The 23,800-nt window shown below is 46.3% G+C and overlaps 1 protein-coding gene across 1 annotated transcript in view; it reads right to left on the reverse strand.

Moving 5' to 3' along the window:
- Positions 1-99: 99 nt before the first annotated feature.
- Positions 100-23,800, reverse strand: part of HADHA (hydroxyacyl-CoA dehydrogenase trifunctional multienzyme complex subunit alpha) — a 37,105-nt gene continuing 13,404 nt past the window's right edge. Inside the window, exons 7-20 of the mRNA XM_037146712.2 lie at positions 22,590-22,692; positions 18,503-18,625; positions 17,952-18,070; positions 15,777-15,833; positions 13,978-14,087; positions 10,827-10,961; positions 8,502-8,673; positions 5,199-5,285; positions 3,585-3,725; positions 3,097-3,165; positions 2,155-2,350; positions 1,339-1,453; positions 691-836; positions 100-604 (exon numbers count right to left, since the gene is read on the reverse strand). Coding sequence (XP_037002607.1) covers positions 459-604; positions 691-836; positions 1,339-1,453; positions 2,155-2,350; positions 3,097-3,165; positions 3,585-3,725; positions 5,199-5,285; positions 8,502-8,673; positions 10,827-10,961; positions 13,978-14,087; positions 15,777-15,833; positions 17,952-18,070; positions 18,503-18,625; positions 22,590-22,692 — 1,719 coding nt within the window. The 3' untranslated portion in view covers positions 100-458. The remainder of the gene's footprint in view (positions 605-690; positions 837-1,338; positions 1,454-2,154; positions 2,351-3,096; positions 3,166-3,584; positions 3,726-5,198; positions 5,286-8,501; positions 8,674-10,826; positions 10,962-13,977; positions 14,088-15,776; positions 15,834-17,951; positions 18,071-18,502; positions 18,626-22,589; positions 22,693-23,800) is intronic.

Consider the following 23,800-nt stretch of genomic DNA (forward strand, 5'->3'; position numbering starts at 1 on the left):
TCTTATCCCAAACACACAGGGGTATTTATCCTAGTTCACTCCTTGAAGGAGGGTTTAAACCAGAGGCACAAAGAAGAAAAAGGAACAAGCAGGCAGGGAGGCTGATAAATAAGTTTGGTTTTTATTGTTGCCCTGTGTTTGGCCAAGGGCATAATTGCCGTCACCGCTGTTGGCCACCACCGGCCTCCAGGCAGGCGTGCTGCCACTCTGGGTCTTGGGACTTACAGATTCACAAGGACAGTGGGTTCCACCTCCCGACATGAAGTGCAAACACAGCCAGACTTCACCAGGAGGGCGGGACAGTCACAGCTGAAGGCACTTTAATCAAGGCACAGACCCAGTGTCAGAGTTTGCTTTCCTTGAGGTTACCAAAAATCTAGATGCCACTCTGCTGGGCAACCAGCGCTGCCAGGAGCCGGGGTTAGTAGGTGGGGGGCGAGCAGGGCGTGAGGGCCTGCTCACTGGTAAAATTTCTTGTTAGGGCTGTTGGCATGATCAACTAGCAGCTGGCATGGGGTGAACTGTTTTCCGTAGGCGGCCTCATACTTCCTGAGCTGGTCCACTACCTTCTGAGCGCCAAACAGGTCCACAAAGCGGAAGGGCCCTGAGGGAGAGACAGGACACGGGTGAAGCGGGCGGCAACACGAGCTCCAGGACAGAGCGAGCTGCCTCCCAACCTGCAAGACCAACCTCCAAGGCAGGGGGGGAAGCCGAGCCCAAAGACTGCTCCGATATCTCCCTCTGCGGGGGTGGCCAGGATCCCTTCCTGCAGGCACAGGACAGCCTCGTTCACGAACCTGGTCACCAGGCGGTACTGGATGTCTTCATCAGAGGACCTGTCCACAGGGAGAGATGTTCAGGGGCAGGAAGAGCAGGAGGGGAGGGTCGCAGGAGCCACACATGAAAGGGCCACCCCATCCCCGGGAAGAAGACTGCAGACTGCAGCGCAGAGCTGCTGGCCCTGATTAGCCAGAAACCGAGCACCCAGGACAGGGCCTGCCACAGAGTAGGTAACTCGTATCCCTTGACATCAGCCATGGTCAATTACAAATGACGAGAAAGGGATTGGAGCCTGAAGGGCCTGGGGTAGCTGTCCCTCGAGTTGCTCTCTGGAACCTTCAGTGGGAGGGCTGGAGCAGGGTCTCCCTAAGGTTTGGCTGCCACTCCCGCGATGATGGCAGAGAACGAGATGGCACACGGAAGGCCCAAGTGCACAGTGCCAGCATCGGGAGTGCTCTGGGTCAGGCCCAGCGATCATAACCAGGGTGGGAGGGGGGCCGAGAAGCTCTGGGCTGATGAGAAATGTTTCCATGCCATAAGCTACTCCAACTGACTTACACATCAGACTTAGGAGGCACCTGTAGACTTGCCAAAACACTATCCATGTCAGAATTCAAGTTCTTACTCTTCACACCCTCCTGGTAGACATAAAAGCCCTTCCCAGACTTGCGACCTAGAAGCAGGAAAGGTAGAGTTAAACACTCGGGGCCTGGGCCTGAGAAGTATCTTTGTTGCCAGTTGGCCACACAGCTTCTTCCTCTCCTCTGTGTTCCTGAATTTGTATTTCTAGCTAACCCTAGGGACCTAGTGTTTGTCAGAAAAGTTCACAGACAGGGAAAAAGATCTTATTTCTTGAAAATACGTGTGTGTGTGGACAGGAAAGGCCAGTGGGTGAGTTTTATCATCCAGATGTGCAACCCCAGGCCGTAGGATGCCCAGGTTCTTGCTCCTATTCTGCTGCTACTTTGCCAAAAGAGAGAGCCGCCTCCCTCTGGTGGGCCTCAGCCATGTACTCGCTGTGCAGAGGTTTTACTTTCTGCACACGGGTAGCCAGACAACACGGTAAAAGCCAGATGCAAGCCTGCCAGTGCAGGAGCAGACGTACGAGAGGCCATAGGCAGGAGGAAAATGCCTGTCAATCTGGCGTAACCTGGGCAGGTAGTGGTGGATCTTCAGGAGGCCAGAGTTCCGCCTTCTGTCCACAATCTGCAGGCCCAGGCTAAGGAGAGTGGTCACGAAATCATTTTTGAAACCCCCTATGATAGCAGGCTCCATGTTTAGCAAACACACGGGCCTCCTATAACTCCGGTCTCAAAAAACTGCTCGGAACTTTGAGAGTAATGGTGCTGGCTATGTTTCTTTGAGGATACTCACCCAGGAAGCCCTTGGACACCATCTGTTTCAGCAGTTCTGGGCTTCCACCTCCGAATCTCTCCCCAAAGGCTTTGCCTAGATCTTCTGCTACGTGTTTTGCTACATCCACGCCAACTTCATCCACCAGTGTGGCAGCACCAACAGGAAAGCCAAAGCCTGTGGTCAGGGAATCCAGCTTCTTAGGGCTCACTCCTTCCTGAATGGGAAGGGAAGCAGGGCCTCAGGGGAAGGCCATCTCTGACCCTGCCGAGGGCCCCCTGTGCCCGCCTTCGGAAACAGCCTTGGGCAGCACCCACGTCTCTTCTGGGTACCACCTGGCCAGACCTGGCACTGTTGCACTTAGGGAAACGTAAGACGTGCAGGAGTCACAAGGGCAAAGTCTGAGCCTTCCCTAACCTGTAGCCTTTAAGGAAGGCTTGAGATGAACAAATATTTCATTTCCCCATTGCCTGCAATTCTGAATCTCAGTAGCAACACGATTCTACAGCAGACAGGGCTGGCTTCCACGCCTGGGAGAAGAGGCACTACCGAGGAGCAGTGCTGCAGAGCCCCGGATCCCCGTGTCTACGGCTCCGGTGCATGGCCTGCATGGCCGCCGGAGGGGCTGGCTTGCACAGAGGCAGATGTAGCACCAGTCAGGCCAGGTGGGCCCTGTTCTGGAAGCTCCCTGCCTCAAAGAGGGTGCAGAAACAGCACAGGAGAGCATGTTGGGAGGCCTTTGGCCTCATGCAGCAGAGGAAGCTAAGGGAGCAGAGTTAAAATTCTGCCGCCTACCCACGACTTCCCACCACTTGAAGAAAGGGAGGGCACAAACGGGCCTTGTTGGAGAAGAGCCGGGAGCTAGTGCACCTGGAGACCGCTTGCTCCTCGTCCTGACATTACCAGTGTGGAGGACCCGTCTAAGGAGTGGAAGGCGCCTCACATTCCAAGAGCAGTACTGACCTGGAGAATTCGGAGGACTTCAGACATCATGGGTGCGAGACACCTCGTAGTATAGAAGCCAGGCCCATCCTGAAGGGAGAGAACAGGAACTTGGTGGCCCCTCTGCTGTGGGTACTGCCTGAGTCTGAAAGCAGCTTCCCTTCCCCAGATCTCATTTCTAGTTCAACATGACTACAACCAATCGGAATCCTTAAATGAAACTGCGTGGGAAGCCATAGCCAGGGCAGCCTGGCTTGAATCCCAGACACAGCACATGGTTTCATAGTCACCTGAAAGGTCTGGAACAGCTGCGGGAGCCCGCCACGTCCCTGACACTCCGCGCTCTGACCCCGACACAGTCAGCACCACTATCCAGGGTGTAGATGACCAGGGGGCCATCATATCCAAAGTTGGTGTGTCTGCCCCAGACGCATTATAAACAAGCCCAGAGGTAAAAGGAGTCTTCATAAAACTTTCCCGACCTGCCACTCCGTTACGCAGCCGCTCACCTTAACCACGATGATGACCTTCCCCTGTCTGAGGCCCACGGCTACGGCGGAAGCACTTGTGTCCTTGGATGTTTTCTCTGTTGTGATGATCTCCAGCAGCTGCATCTTGTCCACAGGAGAGAAGTAGTGCATGCCAATCACCTGGCAGGGGGAACAGGAAGCCACGAGACTGAGCGCCGAGGGGAAGCTCAGCAGCGTCCTTTCCCACTGGGAAAGCCACGGGGAGAGTGGCGGCTGGGATGCAGGGACACTGCTTGCTGCGGTCACATGGTTCGGCTCCACGGCTCTCTGACCCAGGTTCGGAGGGTCAGGGAGAGCTCACCGGACTCCTCTTCCATCTGCTCCCTGGGCTTTTCACTAAGGGCGACTGATCCTACCAACAACCGGCACAAAAATGACAGCTGAAGGCCAAATCGGACTTAGCAGGGAAGCGTGAAGGTCCCACTTACATTAATGAAGCTGACGGTTTAGGTGAGAGTCCAGCTTTTCGGGGGGAGAGTGGGGCAGGCGGAAAGCCGTCAGACCCTGGCAGGCTGAGACGGCTGGTCACCCTACTTGTGCCCCTCCGGCCTTCCTCGAATGAGAACGCTATAAGGCCAGCAGGCGATAAGTTACCCGGGACGCCTGCAGGCTGGATGGCAAAGTGTGATGCTCGCTCCACTCCACCGGGAAGAATGAGAGGCCGGCGTCCCAGGAACGGTGGCAGATGGCCTTTGCTGGTTTTCACTGCTGCGGAAGTGCTCTGAGTGATGAGAGCTGTCCACCTGCCTTTCTACTGCTTCTGTGCCCTCCCTGGTGTCACGCTGTCAGCTGCCACTTCTCCCTGGGACCTCTCCCTGCTGTCACTGAGCCTGCCTTTATACCGGGCCCTAACCTGCTGACTGCTAGGGAATGAGACTGCCTTGCATCCGCCAGCTCTTACAATAGGAATGAGGCAGCTTCTGTGTTTTTAGCACACGATTGTGTGTGAGCCTTTTCAAATCCTTCAAGTCTTCTACTCCCTGCCTACGTTGGGCTGGTTCTGGTCAGATGAGGCCACCTGGATCCTCCCGAGAGCTGAGCTGTGTTCTTTCTCTTTGAGTGTTTTTACTCTCCCTCGGTTACTCTGGCAGACAGGAGAAGCCCAGAGATACATTTCTAGGCCTCATTCCCAATCGCTGAAAGTGCATCCACACCCAGCCCCTCATGCCCTGGGTTGAAGGTCTAAGTTACCTCACAGGGGGAGACATCCCACCATGCACTCTGATCCTCCATTTCTGAGTCTGGAGACGAAGCCAAACCTGCCCTGGGCAGTCGCCTGAGTCTGCTATGGAGCCAAAGTGGTATTCTGGAACATCCCTTCTCAGGGCCTATCTTTCACTGTCTAATTGTGATAAAGGTAGGTTTCACAGTCTAAACCTGCATAGTAGTGCACAGTGGGGCTGCAAATCACTTATAAAGGGATCTTGAGTTGCGGGTCACTCGTTCCTGCATTGGACGCTGGTCGTGGTACTAGCTTCTGCTGCACCCAGTTTTGGCTGTCACCCCCATTCACTTCATAATCCACACTAATCCCTTCACCAGTGAGTCTGAAGCCATAAAGCCTTTCAGGGTGTTTCTCTCTTCAGAATTTACCTTCTCGGGTCTTTTGCTGACAGCAGCGATTTCATTGATTGGGAGAGCCGATGTGTTACTGGCAAAGATACAGTGCTCTGGAATCACCTGCGGAGGAAGAGCATTTAAGAATGTGTCAAGTAGGCCTGGGAGATGACTCGAGTCCAGAGAGGCTAAGGAGTGTCCCTGGGCCTGGCCCACGGCCTCAGCCAGAACCTCTCAGGAGGCAGACACCACGCGCCGACTTTTCCGATTACCGGGGCAGCCGTGTTGGGGAGCGTGCTGGCCTCGTCTTTTCCGTCCAGCCCTCTGGTTACGGTCCGTCATAAACCACCTCATCCTAATCTGGAGACTACACCCAACAGGTGGTACATAAGAGACCTTAGATAAACACTGAAAAGACGACCTTGAATCAAATCTCATTTATCTCAAGATCCATCATGGGCGCTGGCTGGCATGGCTCAGTGAATTGAGCACCAGATTGCAAAGCACAGGGTCACCAGTTTGATTCCCGGTCAGGACAAATGCCAAGGTTTTCCCAGACAGGTCCCCATTAGGGGGCGAGTGAAAGGCAACCACACGTTGGTTTCTCTCTCTTTCTCTCTCCCTTCCCCTCTCTAAAAATAAGTAAATAGAATCTTAAAAAATAAAAATCCACCATGGGTGTCAATCCCTCTTCTTGTTTGGATCTGCGCTCAAGTACAAGAGCTTACTACACGTCCACCTTGCACTTTGGAAGAGTAAGCCACGAAGAGCACGCCCATCTCATTTGCACTCCGGGCCCCTAGGAGGCAGTGCAGCACCGCAGTCAGGTCTCCAGGACTCGGTCTGTAAACTGTTAGCGCCCTCGGCCTGGAGAAGAGTCTCTGTGTAGCCCTTCCCATCACCCCAGCTCATTCTCGCCCACATTCAGAGGCCTGGGGCCGACACGGAGAGCACACTGTCACATGTGGGCCAATGCAGGGCAGGCAGGATCCTAACAGAGAGGGGAGTCAAGGTTCGAGATGCCTTTGACGCACTGGGAAGCTGAATGTAAAATAAGATCAATTATAGTGGGGATAAAGGTAAAGTACTGCATTAACATTTAAAAAGAAAAGCGGGGGGGGGGGGGGAGACTGGATAGGAACCTGATGAACAAGCCCTGAACCGGCAGTAAGCTTGTGATAAAGATCTCAGGACTTTGGTTAAATGACAGTATAGGTGAGCTGACCGCAGAGCTCAGCTGTGAGAAAGCTAACGCAGCCTCAAGCTACAATACCGCGGTGCAGGGTCCAAGGCTGGTGGTAAAGTTTTTTATCAAGAGCAAACCAATGTCTCCGAAGACAGCTGGCAACAGCTTTCCCCTCCCGTACGTGCCTGCCAGTCGCTCATCCAGAGGCAGAGTCTGTTTCCCCGGCCCCTGCCTCTGGGCTAGCCCGTGACATGCTTTTACCAATGGAACGCAGCAGAAGTGACCGTGCCGTTCCAGGCCCAGCCCTAAGCCCGGCAGCCTCTGCTACAGACCACGTGTGGCCAGGCCGCTAAGGGAGGACAGGCCACCGGAGGAAGGCCACCTGGAGGAGCATGCGTGCCCCGGCCAAGCTTTCAGCTGTATGTGAAACCAGAGTGAAGGGCCAGCTGCTGCTGCGAAGCCCTACCCAAACTGCAGAGCTGTAAACTGCTGTTATAGTGGTTTGTCACAGGGCAATAGAGCACTGGGATGTGATGAAGACACCAAGAGGGATGACTAGGACTGCGAGGGAGGGGTCTGGAGACAAGGATTATGAAGAATGTCAAAGGAGTGAGTTTAGTTCCGAGAAGAGGAAGAAGTTTTCAATCCTTAAGGTGTCATGTAAACGTAGCTCTAAGGTTTTTCTTAGGCAGAAAACACAGACGAGAAGATGAACTTAATGACCTAACGGTCTGTTCTGATGACCTTGATGACCTAACAAGACCTTACTCTTGTCTTCTCTGAATAACTTCGAATATCTCCTACCTTAGATGACTTCGCTGGCTTCACTAAGAAAGTAAAGGCACTTGACATATTACATAAGAAACTAAGACATACAGCACATTTTGGATTTTAGCCTTAGTAATAATCTTCCTTCCCAAAGCTGGCATCTCTTTTCTTCTTACTCTCCACTGAACATCAATGACTCCCTGAGAACCTCCCCTTCTCATCTCTCTGATCGCTGCCCCCTGTGCCTCCCCCTCTGCTTTGCTTCTCTTTCCCTTCAAGGCTCTACGCCATCTCTTTTCTCCCACAATAACCTTGTTTCCACTGGAACTGCTCTACTGATCTGTTCCTAGTCTGCACTTCTCTTGATCGGGTCTCTCTTCCCTTTTCCTTGACCACTGGCTTCCAACTTTCCTCCATTCTGATCCTCCCAAACCGAGGTTTACCAAAAACAGCTAATACTACCCAGTTGGCTGGTAGCTGCGCCTCTCTCCATTCTGGCCATGTCTGCTCCTGCCGCTCCTTGCAGTCTACCTGTCACTGGCTCAGCGGAGCCCTGGGGACATCATCTGCACGTCTAGACTGAAGTGCCACCCAGCAGAGAAGGAACGCAAATCCACCCAGCTTTTCTGAACTTCCTCGGCTACATCCAGCATCGCACTGTGTCTAAAGAAAAGGATTTGTGGAACCTGTGTCTCACGAGCTGCCTGTCTTCGGTCTTTGGAGCGGGGGCGGTCTTCACCCCGACAGGCAGCCCAAGAGCTCGGCCCGCCACTTACGGCTCCGAGTGCGCCACCGAGTCAGCGCCGTTCACACCGTGTCCTAGCCCACAGTCTTTCCCCGAGTGCAGGCCGGTCTGGGCCCGGCTCTGTCTCGTGCCTGCGTCACTGCCGCTTCTTTTCTGGACTCTACACCACAAGTACTCGTTTCGTTCACGTCACCCCATCTCCAGAACTGGCTAGAGCCTTTGGAACAGAGACCAAAGCAGCATTTCCATAAAACGGACATTTGAATCCTGCCTGGGGAAGTTGTTTCTCCCCTTTCCTTTGCCACTTAGACTTGAAGAAGTTTGGTTATGGCTCATGGCCGCCCCAAAGTAGCAAGACATCTGGCCATCCTCCACCAGGCCATTGTGTGTTTGGGTGATGTGGGAGACAGAAGCCAGCAGGCTCTGTGCTCAGGATTAGAGGCTATTTGATTTTCTTCCTGTAGGACTTAGAATTGACCTTTATAACGTAAGCAGTGCATATGAGCTCAGTGAAGACTCGGGTCTGGGAATGAACAGCCCTATAAAAAGAACCACAAGTTTCCAATAGCTCCTTTAACAACTTCGCCTCTGTGTCTTCCCTGTGACGCTAGGATTCAAGCACAACTGGCCCCTTACTTACCGCTTCTACTTCCTTTAGCACTTTGTGCTTAAGACTGAGGTCCTCAAAAACAGCTTCAATCACCATGTCGGCCTTTTCAAAACCCTGATAATCCAGCTGCCCAATCAAGTTGCTGAAAATGAAGTCTCTTTCAAATGATGTCAGAGCTTTCTTCTTCACCTTATCATTCAATCTAGAAAAAAACCACATTTCTGGTCAGAGGGGAAGAGCAGGAAGCTAACATTAATGGAGTGCCCGTGGCCCGGAGAGCATTGCCCGGTGTGAGGGGGCAATGGGGCAATGGAGGGGGCTCGCATGCAGAAGGGCTCGGGACACTCGAGGTCAAACGACCAGGTACCAGGTCAGCAGGGCACAAGGATTCACACCGGTAACTCGGGGCCCACATTCTTTCTACTACAGGATGCCTTGAACTTCCCAACTTACATAAACTGTATCATTCATAAAACAGTTAAATCTGCCAAGAGGAGTGATCATGAACACTTGAATGGCAAAACAAAAGAGCAGCTCTGGCAATTCTCCACCTACAGCAGGGGAAAGAGCCAATCCCTGTCCCAGCCCCCACGGACCTACACTTGCTTATACATTATTTTGTTATTCTGTAGTTATAATCTCCTAGAGGACAGAGACCAAGAACTATTTCTTATATTCTTGATCTGCTTCCCAGTCCATACCTAACAGCGTATTGTAGTGATCACATGAAATATTAGCTCCAGGTTCCTTCTTTCTCACCGAGGGCCAAGGAGGGCTCCTGCTACGCAGACACTTACCTGGTGATTTCTTACTGCCCAGGAAGACAGGCGTTCTCAGGTTTTCATCTGAGCACCTTTTCAGAATAAATGGCTGAGAGTTTTCCTCTGAATGAAGAATGAAGCTAAACCCATTCACTAATTTCCTTAACCAAAAGAAAAACTAAAACCACAAGATAGTTGCTTTTTAATGATAAAACTACTCTCTAATGGTGGGGGAAGGAGCAAGCTCAAAAAGCAAACATTTTTATTAAAATAAAATTCTTTAAAAAAAAGCCACAAGATTCAGAGAACTTCAAAGACGAATTCAAGCCTTAAAAGTATGGATTCGAAACTCCTGGTTTCCAACAACCATGTCAGTGGTCAGCAACCAAATATTTTGAACCAGAAGTTCAAAATATTATTAGTTGCTCTAAATTGAATGCCTGAAGAAACCAAATGTAGGTCCCTAGTCAGCAGTATGCTGAGGGACATTCACCGGAGCCTGATGTTTCTAAGGCACAAGGGACACCAGGGTACCCGGACCCAGAAGGGGCCGAGAGCAGGACGCTGTCTGACAGCAGCAAGGCCTCTGTGGGCGGCTGTGTGAAGTGCTGGTCGGGGACACTGGCAGTCTAGTCTCAGGCAATGCTGGCACCTAGCACACGCCCTTTCTTTCACTCCAACTCCTTGCAATCTTAAAATAATCTGCCAAAATGATTGAACCTGCCAGGTCCTGGAAAGCATGACAGTGATAACACATGAGCTTCTCTGCAGAAAAGGGGTAAAACCATGCTTAAGCCACACAGTCCACTTAAGAAACAAAAAATGCCCACTCAGCTCAAAGTCACACGCAGGATGGTCCAAGTGCAGCCAGCTAGTCTACCACTGGGGAGCAGAGAACTGAGGCAAGACCCATGCCCAGTTTGGTGAAGCCGCTGCTCCCCACTTCCCCTCTGCAAAATAGGCAGAGAGAGAGAGAGAGAGAGTGAGAGTGTGTGTGTGTGTGTGTGTGTGTGTGTGTGTGTGTGTGGTGGGGGTAGGGGACAGGCGGGCAGGAGGGAGAATAATTTTTATTCTTCGTTAATTCAGAAGTAGGATGGACACAGTCTTGTAGAGCCTCAGACACTGTGGACCAAGCCAGTCACCTGCTTCTCTACAGCAACACCAGTCAACCAACACGAGCTCAGGAGCCCTGGCCCCGGTCCCGACTTCCACCTGCGGTCACCACACGCTTCCTGACACCCTCAGCTCTCTCCACAGGGACAGCCCTGCTGCTTCAGGGTTCCCTAGCCACGCAGCCACTTACGTGGGAATGTCAAAACTCACAAACACCACGAGTTCTAGCCTGACGTCCAAGCCCAAAGTAAATGGCATTTCTGAAATATCTAAAAGTTTTTTCTTCTGCACTCAATGATGCTAATGGTTTCTAATACCTGTTCCAACACAAAGTGAAGGAAGGCACTAGTGTTTCCAAAACACAAAGGAAACTTAACTATGGAGTATCTTGTTTTCACTGCGTTCAGGAAAAAGGAATCAGTGATGGGAAAATGCCCCTGAAACCGCTCTAACTCACGGCAAAGGCAGAAGGCGGTCTTACCCTTTGAACACCTGTTGCTGCCCTCGGCTCAGCCCGCCTAGCGTAGCATCTTTAAGCATAGTCTTTATGCCTTTGTCCACGGAGACTTGGGCGATGCCAGCCCCCATCAGCCCTGCGCCAAGAATGGACAGGTGCCTGAAAGACAAGGACAGAACGACTCTCAGCAAACAACCTGTAGTCATTTCGGTGCAAGCAGGGGCTGCCCTGGTTGTTATCTAATAAACCAACTGAAGCAGGCACAACAATAAGGCGTTTCGAATAATTTTTATCTGTAAGGATGCACCTTTAATAAATGATTGATTTTCCCTAAGTGAAATGCAAAAATCTATTAGGTCTACAAGAATGGGCCTACCCATTAGAATTGTATGCCTGAAACCTGTATGTAATTTTATTAACTAATGTCATCCCAATAAATACAATAAGAAAAAGAACTGGTCTATTGAAGATCAAATTATACTGCTCTTCATTCATGCCTGAGATCACTGAAAACTTGGTTTACGCCTAGGTCGACGTCAGTATTTTTGTTTTCCAGAGAAAAGCCCACTGTATGCAGTGACGTGCCCAAGACTAGCTGCTCTTCTTCCAGCCGCTTTGTTAGTGATTTTGCCATTTCCCAGTCATCGTTCTTTTCTCCTGGAATCTGGGCCTTCATCGCCTCTTACTTGGATTAGTCCCAGTGTGTCGGAGGCGCCTCTGCTTCCAGACCTCACCGTTCCCTCCAACACCTGCACACATGCACAGGCTCCTCCAGTTCTGAATTCCTCTTGAACTTGTCCGGACCACTTACTTGGTTTACTCTACAGCATTTTGAAATGGCTTCATGACCATTATTTTTGTCTCTTCAATTACATTCTAAGTTTTTGGAGGCTAGAGCTCATACCTGGTTACTTTCAGTTTTCCGTAGGTTCCGGAACAACATGGCCAGTCCCACAGTAACTAAGTAAGTTTTCTTTTCCCACAACTTCCTTCATAACAGAAGACCGAGTTTACAGTACATTAGACCTAGAGTTATAATGCAGGATAAAACTTCATTCCTAACAATTCTGATTATAATTTTAAAATATCATATCCATGACCCAAAAGGAAACCTAATTTCAAGTACTGGGAGCATCTTTCAAATGTAGTTTTAAAATAATAAAAATATTTATATGGTGAGTGTTAAATAATTGGAGAACGATGAGAAAATAGGGTGGAGAAATATAAAGAATAGAGCTGAAAAAGGACTGATACATTTACTGCTTCAAAATTTAAAATTTGTTTAATAAATGATTCCGCCACTGGGAAAGCAGAGAGGGGGACCCCCTTTTCCAATGTTTTTTATTGAATTTTCAACTCAAACCTATTCTGCCTTGGGTATGTTATAATCCATGCTTCATTTTTTTTTTTAAGATTTTATTTATTTATCTTTAGAGGGGAAGGGGGAAGGATAGAGGGAGAGAAACATCAATGTATGGTTGCCTTTTGTGCATCCCCTGCTGGGAACTGGCCTGCAGGGAACCGGCCTGCAACCCAGGCATGTGCCCTGACTGGGAATCGAACTGCGATCGTGTGGTTTGCAGGCCCGTGATTCTTCATTTTTAAATGATATTACCTTTTCCTTCATTTCTCCAGTTAGGTCGACACGTAGATCATATTTTTCTACCCATTTAGTTCTGAGTTTTAAATTTTGATTCAGGTGATTTTGTTTTCTTATCTGCAAATGCTTGTTTTAAGGATATTTAATTCAAGTCTGGAAGTGTTCTAAGTTTTCTTCTTGTGGATGTTTTTTTGGGGGAGAATTTTCACAAGCTTAAGTATTTTGATTCTCATGTTTTTCTTCCCATATGAATTTTACATGGCCGTTGCCTTTTTGGTATATCTGGCACACAACACCACCTTGTCCAGGTGCGCATACTTCTTAGCGTTACACGCAGACAGGAACAGGAGTCTGGAGTGGCTAATCAGGTCTGTAAGTCGAAGAGTACCCTCTTCTACCGCAAAGTGCAGTCTCTCCCTCTCATATAACAGAAATCAGTAGCATTAGCTGCCCTCTGTTTGTGCTGTGCATGGGGAATGGGTGGCCCCATCATCCTCGTCCATCTGTTTGGTTTCTGCAGGACCCGTGAGCAGATGCAGATTGAAGCAGCCGCCGTCAGCACGGAAGGAACCGACCTTGCCCATGGAACGCAAGACACCGCCAGTGCCACGTGAGCCAGACGCACCCAGATGGTGCTGGCCCCGCATGTGCCAGAGCAGTTACGGCTGCAGTTCACGGTCTGTCTGGAAACCTGCCCTCTCATCCATCTCATCCAGATTTCTTGCCCATTTTACCTTCTATTTTGAATTGAAATCTCCTTAAAGGTGAGGGGACAGAGATGGTGGTAACATTAGCTGCTTTTCTTAAATCCCTCACTGTAATTCATCTAGACGAGTATTTCTCAACCTTGGCACTACTGACATTTCAGACTGAATAATTCTTCGTTGTGGGGGGCTGACCTTTGGCAGCATCCCTGGCCCCTAGCTACGATTTGCCAGTGGCATCCCTCCCTCTCCACCTGTGACAACCAAAACATTTCCAGACATTGTCAGATGTCCCCTGGGGAGCAACACCACCCAGGTTGAGAACCACTGAGCAAGATGGTGAGTTCAAGGCATTATTAAATTTAAAATGCTAAAGAGCTCGTTAGGAAGCGCAGCATTGAAAGGCTTGCTAAAGAGAATACGTATGAAACAGGCAAGTAGAATCTCAGATGCTTAGGTTGTAAGCAAAAAGGACAAGCTTTAGCAATTAGAATAAGGCTTTATGTTCTTTAATGGGGCAGATGTGTGAGTTCCCAGAAATGGTATCTAAAGTCACAGGGAGAGACAAGATCATCCAACGGGGTACAGTGTGTGTGTTTGGAGGGGCACCTAAACCAGACTCCTAGGAAACATCAGTGGCAAGACAAGGAAGCCTCCACAGGACCTATCAGAGAGGGCTGGAGAAAACTCAACAGGGGCCTAACTTTGACAGCCAAGAAGTTCCTGGGAGGAATGGGCACCTAATGTGCTCAGGACAGGAGTTTATGGCAAGTTTGAAGATTTAAGCCTAGCTCTGTAGACCTTCAAAGACAGCTGCAAGCTTAGCATATCATGAAACCCACAAGGGCTTCCTAGGTAGAGTTTAACTTACTTGACCTCCTTCTGCGGAGCTCCAAATTTATTCTTCTTGCACAAGACCTGACCATGATACAATCCTATCAAGGCCTTTGATTCTTTGGTCATTGCGAGCTGGGCAAAATTCTGAAACGTGAAAAAGACATAAGAAAAGGTAGAACCTCAGTCTCGGTTTCTCTGGGAAGCAGAGGTGATATGTGCGAGGCACCTGTGCTGCAGAGTCTGTCTCCCAGGATGTCCCCCCCCACTCACCTGCAGCGCTTCCTGACCACTGCTTTGACAAGGTTTCGGATATGGCTGCACTCCCATTCTCTACACTAGCGCAGCGGTAACCCCTCCCATGGAACGGGGGTGTCAGAACCCAAATGGATCTTCAGGGTCCTCTTGACCCACCCCTCCTTTTCAAAATCAGGAAGGGGAGGCCCAGAGAAGTTAAGTGACCTTGCTCAGAGTGGTGCTGCCTCAGAGTGGCAAAGAGGGAAGGTGAACCTGAGCAGTATGATGTCCAACTCCAGTTCTCTTCCCACTGGCCTCCAGCAGGTGGCCCCCGTGGCCTCGGCCACTTTGAAGAGCATCTTGCCACTTATGGAGAACAAGTCTCAACGGGGGGTGGGTGGGGAGCATGAGACTAAGAGCCTGAGTTTGACAGTGCTGGGTTTGAGTCCTGGCTCTGACATTTCCCGGCTGTGAGGCTTTCTTCAGCCTCATAAAACAGAAAAACAAGGCCTATTTTACAGTGCAGTGGGGACTAAATGAGAACACCAGTAAAATGACTGGGGTCTCTGTCAGCTATTGTCATCAGTGATAACACTAGAAATTATTAGTATAATTACATGGTTTCAGATAGTATTTCAAAGAGGGAATCCCTCTACTAAAGTTGCTATTAGGTCCTAATAAAGCATTAAACAATGTTCTACAGAATTAATGCTTTACCAATCTTGATTTAGTAGGCTTTATTCAATAAACCAGTGATTTTCAAAAAGATAAAAAATAAAGAAAAAAACAGCAATTTTCAAATTGTGGGTAGAAATCCATCAGCAGTCATGAACTTAGTGGGCTGTGCCAAGCAGAAGAGACAGGAAACACTGAGTATAATGCTCCCAATTTTGATTCATAAAATAGGCTTCAGTTTCCCTGTACATACGACCATGTACAGCTGGTTACGATAGGAAAGAAGGAACAGAAAGTGCACGGCAATAAGCAATAAAGTACACGACATGCTTTCTCTGGAACTTGTCCTTAGCTGTTTGCACACCTTCTGTCCTGTCACCAGAGTATTCACCCTTCAGTGATTGCTTAAAACTTAAAAACAACCCAAACCACTTAAATTGCCACATCACCAACTCAGAAAGTGGAAGGAGTGAGGCTGGTTCCTGTGTCCCTTCTCTTCTTTTTTTAGTGGGCACAAAATATCTCCTGTCACTTTCTAATTCACCAAAGAGAGGCTGGGCTTCAAAGTTTATCTCTCGGCCCTAACAAGTACGGATCGGATTGATCTATCGTTTTCACTTTACCACAAGAGCAGCCTGACCATAGAATAAAATGTCCACGCTTCATGCCGGAAGGATTATAACTCTGCCCCTGCTCTCCCTAGTTGTATTCACTGCCTTCATCATTGAGGGCAAGTTCAAACACCTGGGACCACCATTGCTCTCTTGCAGCAACTTGCCTGCTGAAATCTATCAAAAGAAATGATAGCCACTGGAGAAAAAGTTTCACTAGGCTTCGGATACTTTTTGTTGTTTTCAGTTTTGTACAGTTTTAGATCTTTGGTTTTCTTGTATCTAATAACAAAAAAATAGAAAAGAACTTTACCTGAGATTCAGCGAGATAGCCAGCCTCTTTCCCTTGCTCAAGTCCAGTTTTTACCACCTAAAAAAAATATACAAAATATTTGTGCATTGTTGGAGTGGATTGGTAAGATGTACAAGAATGCTGAATAAAATCGCTAGCATTATTTTTGAAAGACTAGATTGGAGTGAGGAAAGGGAGAGGATTTAGTGCCTGGTGGTTCCTCAAGGTCAACTTAATTCTCTGTCTCTGAGGCTAGAGCCAAGCCCATTGAAAAATGGAAGAAAATAAATGGAATAAAAAGTCAGAATAGGAAAACAAAGAGGTTCTACAGCTTGAACTCCACCTCCTCATCCACCTCTGAACTCTATTTTCTATCAGAGGAAGAGCTGTTGCCGCCCTTCCCAAGCCTGCTTGCACTGCTCGCTCGGTCTCCCGCCCGTTCTCTACCAGCGGCCTGATCCCCAAAGCTTCCCTTTCAGGCCTCTTCTCCCTCTCTGCTCTCTTCCCCCGACACCTCGCCCAGCTCACCACATTAATCATGAACTCTACGAAACTGGATTTAACATTCGGGGTAAGGTCTATCCTAAGTACAAAGGCAAACAGAACAGATGAAGAAATGACCCTGTACTCAATCACTGTACCTTATGGGAATGACAAATTAAAACAAGCATACAGACCTACATCCTTAACTGACATCTCCGTCTGTACTACTGATGCTTGAATTTTTTCAAACACCTACACTCAGCACTTCTCAAACTTAACTCATGTCTGTCTTTGGTGAGTCTCTCACTATTTTTTTTACTGTTATATCTCAGGGTCTTAGTCGAACTTCAAGTCTGGGTTACCAAGGTAGCTTTCTAATTCATGGCTCTACTTTGTTTCTCTCTAATCCATTTTTACTCACTATCATGAATATGGTTCTCTGTGGTCTACAAAGAACCAAGGTCAAATTTCTTAATTCATTATTGACTGACCTTCTAAAATCTAGCTTTGGTCTGTTGTTCTGCGGACATTCCAATGTCCTACAAAAACTGACCTTGAAGAGCCTACTGTCTTCCACCTCCTGTAACTCTGCTCACAACGCCCGCGCTGCCTGGAGTCACTCTCCCTCCACCTCCTCTCTACCCATTTTTCAGGGCACAGGCCAAACCCCGCTCTCCCTGATCTCTTCGGCCCACAGGGACGGTTTCCTCCTCTGTGCACTCGGCAGTCTTCCTCCGTCCCAATTATCTGGAGAAACTCCTATGCTGCACTGCCATCTGTCTCACCACGTACACGTGTCTCATCTCCCCAGCCCAGACGGGGAAATGAATGGAGATAGGGGATCGCATTTCATATTTATTTACTTTGGTGTCTCCTGCTTAAAATATATCTGTTGATTAACCCATTCTCCAATTCTGATGTCTTTAGTTATATGCTCTTTTTTTTAAAAAAAGGAAAAGTTATCCTGTATTTTTTTAATATTTTATTTATTTTTAGAGAGAGGGGATAGGAAGGAGAAAGAGAAGGAGAGAAACATCAATGTGTGGTTGCCTCTTATGTGTCCCCTGCAGGGACCTGGCCTGCAACCCAGGCATGTGCCCTGACTGGGAATTTAACCAGAGACCCTTTGGTTCACAGGCCTGTGCTCAATCCACTGAGCTACACCAGCCAGGTAGTTATATGCTCTCTTAATCTTAGACTTTCCAGATCGAAGAGTTCTGTTTCAAAGTCTACCTTTAGAAAAAAGTTTCTTCAACCCTACGATCACATCACCTGTTCTCTTTGTTCTGTTCAGAACTTCTCAACAACATTGCAGCTTTTTTGTAATTATGGTAATGAGGAAGTTCATGAGACACTGGAGCGACCGACAAGGTTTTGACAAAGCACAGATAGAATACAGCCACCAATTTTTGTTTCAACTACCTTTCTATAAAGGCTCAGTATTTCACTGGCCTTGTCATACTGACATAAGTTCCATCCTGGTTTATAAGTGACAGTTTTAAACTCATCAACTAATGACTAAGATGTATCATCCCCGAATACATCAGTTTATATGCATCTCTATAGCTTGGTGTAGTCTTCACTTATTTTTGGCAGGTACTTTAACAGCAGAATGAGGAACTGCCATACACGGTCCAGAGTGGCAATGAAGAGCACTGAGCTGTACAAAGGGAGAAAACACACAGAACCTGAGAGTGGGGAAAGAAGACTCACGTCGATTATTTTCAGAGGTGCGGGATAAAGGCCTTTGGTCTGCTTTCGTACTTGTTCTTCCACCTTTTTATAAACTTGTTCCCTGACAAATGGAATATTCATGGCGTACGATGTCAATCCTGTAAGGTAAAATGCTTTTAGACACTTGATGGCAATGAGCAGATTCCTTGTTAGTTTGTCCTGTAAACTCCATAAAAATGCAGTTCTAAGCTATCTGAAAGAACTGCTCTTCACTCTGATATACAAAATCTACATTTCAATCTAAGCACTCTTTTAAACACAGAGTCATTAGTTGATAAATTCTAAAGCTAGGTCTTGTACTCTTCTTCTTTTGTACTAATGTCAGAAATTTTCTAAAGAAGTTTTTAAATAGTGTTTTTCACCAGGCAGGGTAAGGATCAGGACCTGACCCAGAGCGGCGCTGCTGTGCCCCTTAAGGCTGACCTCGTGCTTCTAGTAAATATCCACTTACCTCTTCCTCAGTTAAAATTTATAGCAAAGTCAACTCCTTGCAGAGAAGCACTGCCTTGTTTTTTAACAACAGTACTCACTTTCCATCAATCCCTTGTTTCTCTTTAAAGAGACTTTCTTATCAGCTAGTCCTTTGGCAAAAGTAACTGCAACTTCTTCTAGGTATTCAACTGTCCGTTCCTCTGGAGGTTTGATTCCTGGTCCTGTAAAAATGAACAATAGACTGGGATGCAAACCGGCTTAGATCAGTCCCAGGGAGGCAAACGCCCACCCCACGGGCCAAAGCCAGAGGCACTAGTCCTGGCTTTCAGCACAGCTTTCTGTGTCAGTCAGGCCAGAGATGGGGAGGGGGAGGAGTCATGGACTACAACTTCCAGCTGGGGACAGAGCAGGTGAGGACTCTCTGTACTCAGGCCACCACAAACTTACACTAGCAACCCATAACAGGAAGACACCTGACACCCCCTGCAAATACCTGGAAATTAACACTTATAAATCACATGTGGGTCAAAGAAGAAATCACACACACACACACAAATATCAGAAAATATTTGACATTCAGGAAAGTGAAATCATAACATTAAAATATTCAGATAAAGAAGGCAATGCTAAGAGGGAAATTTATAGCTTTAAATGTTTATGTTAAAAAGAAGGCCTAAAATCAATGCTGTGAGGTTCCACCTTAAGAAACTAGAAAAAGAGTAAATTAAATCCAAAGCAAGCAGAAAGAAAGAATGATAGCCAAAACCAATAAAATAGCAAACAAACACACCAGAAAAAAATGCCAATGAAACTAAAAGCTGGTTTTTAAAGAATAACGACAAAGTTAATACATTTCTACCCAGACTCATCAGGAAGAGAGAAAACATGTATTATCAAGGTCGGGAATGAAAGAGGAAACATCATTCCAAAGTATAAAGATAGTAAAAGAATAATTTTGAAGCATTAAGAAAAACTTGATTGCAATAACTTTGGTAAGTTAAATCAAACAGACAAAAATCACTGAAAAACAGACAGCCACAGCTCGCTCAAGAAATGGAAAACCCAAACAGCCCTGTATCTAGTAAGGAAACTGAATTTATAGATGAAAACCTTCCAAAAGAAAACTCTAAGTCTGTGACTTCACTAGTGAATTCTATAAAGGATTGAAGGAAGAAATAATACCAATTCTACACAAAGTCGAGGGGAGGGGAGGGGAGGGGGGAAAAGAGAAGAGTTTCTAACTCATTTAATGAAACCAGCATCACTCTAATAAGATTATCGGGCAGAAATATCACAAGAAAACTATCACCGAGGCCATTCCCTCTCATAACCAGACATAAAAATCCTTTACAACATTTTAGCTGATCCAGCCAACAATTTAGTACATCATGACTAACTGGATTTTATTTCAGGAATGCAAAGCTAGTTCAATAGTCAAATATCAGGGTAACTGACATTGTCAACAGACTAAAAAAAACCTGCTGTGGCTGGTGTAGCTCAGTGGATTAAGCACAGGCCTGTGAACCAAAAGGATTACGGTTTGATTCCCAGTCAGGGCACATGCCTGGGTTGCAGGCCAGGCCCCAGCAGGGGACACATGAGAGGCAACCATACATTGATGTTTCTCTCCCTCTCTCCTTCCCTTCCCCTCTAAAGATAAATAAATAAAATCTTTAAAAAAAAAAAAAACCCACACAATCATCTCAATAAAAGCAGAAACACCATTTGACAAAATTGAACATCTATTCTCAGCAAAATATAAATAGAAGGGAACCCCACAATCTGATAAAGGGCACACAAGAAAGAGCTGCACAGCTAACACCACACACCCCGCAGGGCAAATGCTCCCCCTAACGCCAGGGCAAGTTCACTGCAGCCGCCTTCCCACTCCAATCTCGTGCCACACTAAAGGTCTTAGCCACGTGCGGTTGGCCAAGAAAAGGAAATGAACATCCGGATGGGGAAGGAAGGAGTCAAAATGCCTTTGTTTGTAGGCAACACGATTATTTATGTAGCGAGTCCTTAGGAATCTACAGAAAAAGCTAATAGAACTAGTAAATTTAGCAAAATCACAGAAAACAAGGTCTACATATAAAAATCATTATATTTATATAGTAGTAATTAATAATGAGACATTAAAGTAAAAAAGTAAAGTATAAAATACTTAGGTATAACTTTAACAGAGTGTGTGCAAGATCTGTTCAAGGAAAAGCCCGTAACGCCGCGACGAGGAACTGAGGATGACTCAGACGGAGAGCTACCCACGTTCCCAACGAAGAAGCTCCGCACTTGACAGATGCCAGTTCTCCCTGTCTGACACGCTAATCCAACGCAGCGTCAGTCGGGGTCTGAGCAGGGGTTTTTACAGGCAGGGCTACGAGGACTATGAAGTTTGTATGTGAATGTAAAGAGACTAGTACAGGCGAAGTAATTTTGAAAGAAGAGAACCAAGTTAGAGAGGGTCGCACTACCTGATTTCGAGCATTATTAAAACAACACGGTAATTAAGACAGCATGGTACTGGCTTGAGTGAAGACATACGGGTGACTGGAAAAAGGAAATCCAGACACAGATTCAAACACAGAGGGTCAACTGATTTCAACCAAGGTGTCAAGGCAGCTCAATGGGGAAAGAAGAGTCTTCCCAACAAATTGTGTTAGGACACTTGGATATTCTTATGCCAACAAATAAACAAACAAACAAACAAACAAAAACCACCCTGAATCTTTACCTCATACTATATACAAAAAATTAACTCGAAAGAGATCGCAGAGCAAAACGTAAGAGCTAACCTACAAAACTTCGGGAAGGAAACACAGGAGAAAATCTCTGTGATCTTGTAAGAAAAAGATCTCCCAGATGCAACACCGACAGCATGGTCCGCACATAAGGACCTTGGACTTCACTGAGATTCAAGAATTTCTGCTCTGAGATAAGGAACGGCAAGCCAGAGACAGGGAGAAAATATTTGAAAGTCACAAATCTCATAAAGGACTTGTATTCTGATATATAAAGAACTCTGAAAACTCCATAAAATGAAACAAAACCAAACCCGATCAGACAAAATGGGTAAAACATTTGGACACTTCCACCAGAAGATACACAGAAGCAAATAAACACAAGAAAGAAACGCAGTATCTTTGGTGATTAGGAATGTACAAACTAAAACCACAATGAGACAGCGCTAAACTCCTATTCAAATGTGTAGAATTAAAAAAGACTAACCATGCAAAGCGGTTGGTAACTGTAACAGAACCCATGTTGCCAGCCCTCAAATGATGCTGGCAGGAGTGCAAAATGGCATGACCACTTTGGGAAAACAGTTCGACAATTTCTTAAAAGCTAAACACACACCTAGCATATGGTCTGGCCAATCTACTCTTTGATATTTGTCAAACAGAAATGAAATACAGGTCCACATTCAGAACAGCCCTAAATTGGAAACAACTCGCTGTCCATCATTTGGTGAATGGATATACAGATCATGGTGTGTCTACACAACGGAATAACCCTCATCGGTAAGAAGGGACAAACTGCTGATACACACAACAACATGGATGAGTATCAAAAACATTACACTAAGTGAAAGACTCACAAAGACTACATACTAAAATGTTCTATTATGCAATCGTGGTTGTGTTTATACAGTTACACACAGTTGTCTAAGTTCAAATTGTACTTCAAGAGTAGTAAATTTATTATTACGCAAATAACATCTCCATAATGCTGATTTTTAAGAAATAAAAGGGTGATGAACACACAATCTAGAACAGTGACTTCCTTGGGTGAGGGGAGGCATAGAAATTATATGTGGGGAAGTAGTACATCAGTAGGTGACAATTACAGTTAATATACTCAGGTTGTCTCATGAGTTTATTGCATTATTAAAATAGAAACAAAAAGGAAGGTAGGTTATCATGGATAATGATACAGGTAATTTAATAACCAAAAATAATGACAATTCAATTCTGTACTCCTGATGTCCAAATTATAAATAAAGTAAAATAGAAACTGGGGTGATGTTGAAATGATTTAGTATTACAATTTTTAGGAAACTTCGCTCTTTAGAATGATGACTCTTTCCTTAAGAGTCTGAGTTTCAGTCTAACCAATACTCAAGATATTAACTCCTTAAGAAAACAAATAAGTTTGTAAGAGTCAACTCTAAGGCATGCCCACACTTACCCAGCGGTTCCACTAATTGGTCAACCAGTCCCATTCTTTTTGCTCTGTCTGCACGGATGTTCCTACCAGTCAGCATCATGTCAAAAGCAGCAGGTATGCTCACCTAACATGCAAGCAAGGGTCAGGGCACAGAAGAAAAAAGTATCAGCAATGATGACAGTTTACAAATCATTCACCTGAGCAAAATAAATACTCAAGTGAAAAAAGGTGAACCAAATTTTTGTGCTATTTATCACATTTAGGTAACTCCTGGGATTAGAAATCTTCAGCTGAAGCAAAAATGTCTTTATATCTGGTCTTTTAATTCAATATGCAAGACTTCTAATACAGTTAATAAAATGGAGAAATAACTTTGTGTATCCTACAATTGTGTATAGATGGCATTCTAAGTGTCTTCTTTATCACCTATGTACCATCTCAAATTCCTTGATGGGAACTAGTAGAGACTGAGAAACCTGAGAGTTTTGACAACATCTTTGAAGGGATTTTAGGCTTAACAAAAATTGAACTCAGCCAAGTGTTTCTTATATAGATACTAGAAGAATGGCTCCTAGCAACATTCAAATACCAGCTACAATAAAACAAAACTCAGCAGTACTGGCTACATGCACACCACCTTCATCATTCTTTGGATAAATCTTCTCGACAATTCCCATAAAGGGATGTACACTATTTATTATCAGGGAATTAATACATAAAACCTTCTTCCTATTTTTCTGTGCCCACCACGTAGCAACTGCCCTCCAAAGGGTGTTTCTGCTGAGGGCGTTTTCACCAAGGAATCTGTACTGCCAGAAGCTGTGAGGTCTGGCGAGCTCTGAGGTTTGATATTAAGATTGCTCTGCTGCCTCCAGGCCTGGCTGTCCGTCCCCTCTCCTTAAGGATTCAGGACTCTAAGGGCCTCTTTTGGTTCTGCAGAACACGACGAGATCATCCAAATCAGGCAAAAGGTCTGCCCCCTCTGTTCACTATGAATGACCCATGGATGTGCAAAACAGATTAAACTGCAAGCACCACTGGAGAGGCAAGACGTGTATCTTACTTATCTCTATCCTTCTTCGGGGCCTAACAAAGAACCTTGATGAATAATTATAATCAAGAAATTGAAAAAAATAAATTAAAAGTAGAATTAAAAAATACCAGAAACGGAAATCTGTTATCGATCCTAAATATTAATATTTTCTTTGGTTTCTAAATTCTACAGTAAATAC

Source organism: Artibeus jamaicensis, unplaced genomic scaffold (assembly GCF_021234435.1).
Source record: "Artibeus jamaicensis isolate MK-2021 breed Jamaican fruit bat unplaced genomic scaffold, CSHL_Jam_final contig_465, whole genome shotgun sequence".
NCBI classification, from domain to species: domain Eukaryota; kingdom Metazoa; phylum Chordata; class Mammalia; order Chiroptera; family Phyllostomidae; genus Artibeus; species Artibeus jamaicensis.